The 5,031-nt window shown below is 36.9% G+C and overlaps 1 protein-coding gene across 1 annotated transcript in view; it reads right to left on the bottom strand.

Moving 5' to 3' along the window:
• Positions 1-99: 99 nt before the first annotated feature.
• Positions 100-5,031, bottom strand: part of LOC107592342 (acid-sensing ion channel 2) — a gene marked incomplete at its 5' end in the record, with an annotated part of 51,198 nt that continues 46,266 nt past the window's right edge. The window contains 2 exons of the mRNA XM_016281847.1: positions 100-1,417; positions 1,545-1,613. Coding sequence (XP_016137333.1) covers positions 1,316-1,417; positions 1,545-1,613 — 171 coding nt within the window. The remainder of the gene's footprint in view (positions 1,418-1,544; positions 1,614-5,031) is intronic.

Here is a 5,031-nt window from a genome sequence, read left to right as displayed (position 1 = left end):
GTTTTCTTTACGTTTTCTAACTAAAAGCAACCAAAAAGCCATTTTAAAGTGGTTAAGCAAATAATAATAATAATAATAATAATAATCGGCAGGGATCCCAGACCAATACAATTAGTGTGCCGCCTCTATTTTAAAACCCACGAGCTGCCACTGCTGATGTATAGTGATACGAGAACCTCACATTTAGTTTGAGAGCAGAAAAGAACATAATCACACCTTTGAACGGTCTATAATCCATCATCAAAGAGCACTGTGGGAACATAGTAAATATCAGCTAACATATGACAATTACAGCATTAATTAACCCCAGCATAGATGAAGTGCTCTAAAATGAGGAGATGAGACATAGACAATAGTAGAGCGACAACACGCATAATAAACTACCATGAACTCCTCTAAATCCTTTATATGTTTGAAAATATCCCACTTACAATAGTTGGGAAAGCGGAATTATGATTGCTGTCAAAAAAATCTCAATGTATCAGCTTTCTAATATCAGCATTAAATGACAAATTAACACCTCTCACATGTAACAAAATGAAAACCGCTAGTTGTATCACTATATTCTTATGCAGAAAGCGACAAAAACACTTATTTTCTGTACTCTCTTTGTTCTTCATTTTTCAAATGGGATCCAGAAAGCATGTAGAAGAGCCATTCGAAGCCACAATGGGCTCATAATGGCTGCCATTGTACCGTGACCCATTCGACTTTTCTATGAAGGATAGAAAAATAAAAAGGATAGAAGAAAGGGGCTCTCATTTTTATGATGCATCCCTGATACATCAAGAAACCAATTGAGATGCAGAAACACATAGCAAACAAACAGCACAAGAAGACAAAACTGTCTCCACACGTGAGAGGGGATGACAGGTTCGAGAAAACCGTATTGTAACGCATGAAACTGACACATGCACAGTTAGAACAGTTTCACAATGTTTTCTCTGTTAATAATTTACAGTGTTTTGGCAGTAGACTTCAAAATGGCGTCTGGGCAGAGAGAGAAAGAGAGAGGCTGTGCGCATCTGCAGTTCCTCACATGTTCATGTTTGTCTTATTTTTACAAGTGACTGTCCCGACAGGTCCACAAGCTTCTGCTTTCCTTCATGAGTCCAGAACAAACAGATGGTGTTTGTGAGAAACTTTGGGGTCCTCATGTTCCTCGAGAAGCTCCTTGGCTTCTAGTTCTCATGTTTGTGCCAAATGATGACGTTGAGAAAAAGCAATAGAGACTTTTCCCTCGTTTTACTCTGTCCTCCACCCATTGGAGTGGAGTGGCCCAGCCCCCCCTGTTGGTGTGGAGGGGTTACGGTGCTCAGCAGGCAATCTCCTCTAGGGTGCCCAGGGTGGTCTGGAGGGGAACACTGACCGTGTGGCTGAGCGATTCCGAGTGGTTTACCACCGGATCACAGGTACTCTGAGAAAAAACACAGATGTTCTTAAAACTGCGTGCCTGAGGCACAGCACAGTCATTCCACGCACTGGGTTCGTGATATCTAAATAAATGATTATTTATGTTGCAGGCAGTTATTTATGTTTTTTACCACATCCTCTCCATGACTCTCTTCCTCCTCCTCTCTGTTCAGCAGGTCCAGCAGTCTCTCCTTCACCACCTGCCAGCACAAATCACAAACCACCATCTCATTCACTGCCAAATCAGGTCTCAAACTGCTGTCCTCAGAGCAGCTTTGTAGCTCTGCCAGCGCTGTGTTAATCAAATCAGCGACATGGGTTGCAGCCCAGGACACTGACCACAGAGGGATCACAGGATCAGGAAATCACATTGAAAATAGTTATTTGGATTCGGAAAATCACACATTTTGGTCTAGCTTTCAGTTAAAAAAAAAGACTCTGCAGATGCAATGATCTCAGCTTCACCGGTCTCAAATGCCACAGGAATTGAACTTTTTTTTTTAAAGTTGGAGCTATTAAACAGCCTGAGAACTTTAATAAATCAAAACACACTGAACTTCTTGATGTTATGTCAACAGTGTTGCCAACTTAGTTGCTAGATTTTGCTTTTTTTCAGACCACTTTAGGGATTTCCCCCCCCCCAAAAAAGCAGCTAGAAACAAATCGAATGACTTCTTGGACAAACTCGTCGGTACTGCCACGCAAGGTCTTCTCTCTGCGTCTGCTGATATACTGTAGATATATTCTGTTGCTTCTAATCTGAGTGATAATTTTAAATTGTAAATACAGCTGAAAAACAGCATATTCATTGTCTTTATGTGCATTTGATTTTGATGAAGTCTCGATTATAAATCAGGATTTTAGTGCAGATTAACAGCTTGGAAGGGAGAGCTGGTTATGTAGTCTTAATGGGCAATTTTTCAGTCACTATTTCATATTCATCCTGTTGTCTGACAACAGAAACAGAAAAATATATAAATGAAAATAGTTTTATTGGGAATTTGGCTGTATTAAAGTACAGAATGTGAGCTTAGAGAGTAGTAGAAAGGCAAAATGTAAAAGGTTGACAGAAGGCAGAATACAAATGCAATAGTGTCATGAATATGCTAATTAGCATATGACATAATTGAGCAACTTTTAAAGCAGGCTTTACTACTTTCCATTGAAAATAATTGGTAACGGTGGATGTCAAAGCCTGTTTGATTGTGGTAAGAACTGATTGAGATCTTTGCTTGACTTTTGGTTGTTATAGTGATTGTACACTCTTAAAAATAAAGATTCTTTATTGACCTATCTAGTGGTATCTATTTATAAATCACAACACAACACTTCAAACATGGTTCTTCTATGGCACTGCTGTGAAAACCACCTTTTGGAATTTTTATTTTTAAGAGTGTTGTAGATTTAGATGCAATCTCAAATTTGATTATTGTTCATGCTTAAAAGGGATAGTCAAAAATGATAGAATTTTCATTTTTGTGTGAAAAAATCACAAAAATCCATTCATGGACTCACTATGGTATTCACTTTGACCACTATCACACTTCTGTGAGCAGCTTGTTTATCATTGTTAAGTTTGCTGTGCTTTTATTGGTAAAACTTTTTGGTCATGGGAAAACCTTTGGGCAAGTCTGATCCTAATATGGTAAAGACCTAGCTCATGAATATTACTTAGGTCACATTACTGGGTTGCGCTAGGAGGTTACCAAGAAATGAGAGGCTGACCTAATCAATATGCATGAGCTCTAGTATGATTCATAATATCACACACTTAGGAGAGGTGCCTTTGCCCTGGACCAGAGAAGGCTTAACCAGCCCCGTGGACATGATTGAGTCTTGTGAATTTTAAAATGTAAAATTTTTAAAACTGCTGGCTAATAGGTCAGTTCTTAAGATTACCATATTTTTAAAGCTAAAATCTCATTGGGCACGTATAGTTCTCATGCATTTCCAATGAAGCTAAATGCTTTAGTGTTTAATTTGTTTTTATGTGCTTTGTTAACAGCTGCCAAAAGGCTTAAAAACCAGAGAGGCTTAAGTTTCAGAAAATAATTTTTAAGATGAAGTCTGTCCATTTAAAGCGATCTTTACATCAAAAATCCATTAAAACAGGACAGGACAGAATGCAAAATGAGTGTGTGTGTGTGTTTGTGTGTCCCCGAGGGTATGAGTGGTGTAAGTGCTTGCGCTGGCTGCTGTCCATAGAGCAAAGAGACCAGCAGCAATGCAGAATTAATGAAGGCTCATTATGATGAAACTCTCCATCAGAGTGTCATTCATTCTACACTAGAGACAGAGTGAAGTTTTCAACAGCCATCACTGTGTCTAGGGGAATCTCTCTCTCTGTGTGTGTGTGTGTGTGTGTGTGTGTGTGTTTCTCTTAATACATTTGCATTTATCATGTCTGAGTGTGTTTATTACAGTGTGTATAGTGTCTTCTGTGCCTCTGAGTCTGGACACTGAACAGAGTGTTTATGTGTCAGACAGGTTCCAGAATTAACACTCGACAAATGCCAAATGCATGTAAAAACTGGCTGTGGCGAGTATATATATATATACAGTGTCAAATGAAGGTGTAGAACCATCTCAAGGATGATCAGAAGAAATGGACAGCACCTGAGTTAAATATATGAGTGTCACAGCAAAGGGTCTGAATACTTAGGACCATGTGATAGTTCAGTTTTTCTTTTTGAATAAATCTGCAAAAATGTCAACAATTCTGTGTTTTTCTGTCAATATGGGGTGCTGTGTGTACATTAATGAGAAATTAATAACATAAAAAAAATTAACTTAAATGATTTTAGCAAATGGCTGCAATATAACAAAGAGTGAAACATTTAAAATTAAAATGTTCTTAAATTGTCCTTAAAATTTTCACTCTTTGTTATATTGCAGCCATTTGCTAAAATCATTTAAGTTAATTTTTTTCCCTCATTAATGTACACACAGCACCCCATATTGATCACAAAGGGCACATATCACATTTTTTGACAGACTGATGCAAACTCATTTTGTACACCACCATTCAAAAGATTGGGGTCGCTAAGATTTTTTAAATGTTTTTGAAAGAAGTATCTTATGCTCACCAAAGCTGCATTTAATTGCTCAAAACACAGTAAAAACATATATGAAATATTATTAAAATTAAAATAACTCTTTTCTATTTGAATATATTTATAGATGCAACTTATTCCTGTGATGCAAAGCTGCATTTTCAGCAGTCATTACTCCAGTCTTCAGCGTCACCTTCAGAAATCCTTCTAATGTGGATTTGCTCCACAAGAAACATTTCTTATTATTATAAATGTTGAAAACAATTGTGCTGCTTAATAATTTAATGGAAACTGTGATACATTTTATTGTTTATGATTATTTGATGAACTATAGCAGCATTTACTTGAAATAGAAATCTTTTGCAACATTATAAATGTCTTTACTCTCACTTTTGATTAATTTAATGCTGAATATAAATATAAATATAAATAAAATGAACATTAAATCTCACTGACCCCAAACTTTTGAATGCTAGATGCTGCAATTTTGTGATCCAAGAAAAAGCACATCCAAGAAAAAGCAGGTAAATAATTGTGATGAGAACAAATATGTATATATATATAT

The sequence above is a fragment of the Sinocyclocheilus grahami genome, unplaced genomic scaffold (assembly GCF_001515645.1).
Source record: "Sinocyclocheilus grahami isolate Dianchi unplaced genomic scaffold, SAMN03320097.WGS_v1.1 scaffold9.1, whole genome shotgun sequence".
Lineage (NCBI taxonomy): Eukaryota > Metazoa > Chordata > Actinopteri > Cypriniformes > Cyprinidae > Sinocyclocheilus > Sinocyclocheilus grahami.
The sequence above is the reverse complement of the archived record's forward strand: the minus strand, read 5'-3'. Positions and strand labels throughout refer to the sequence as shown.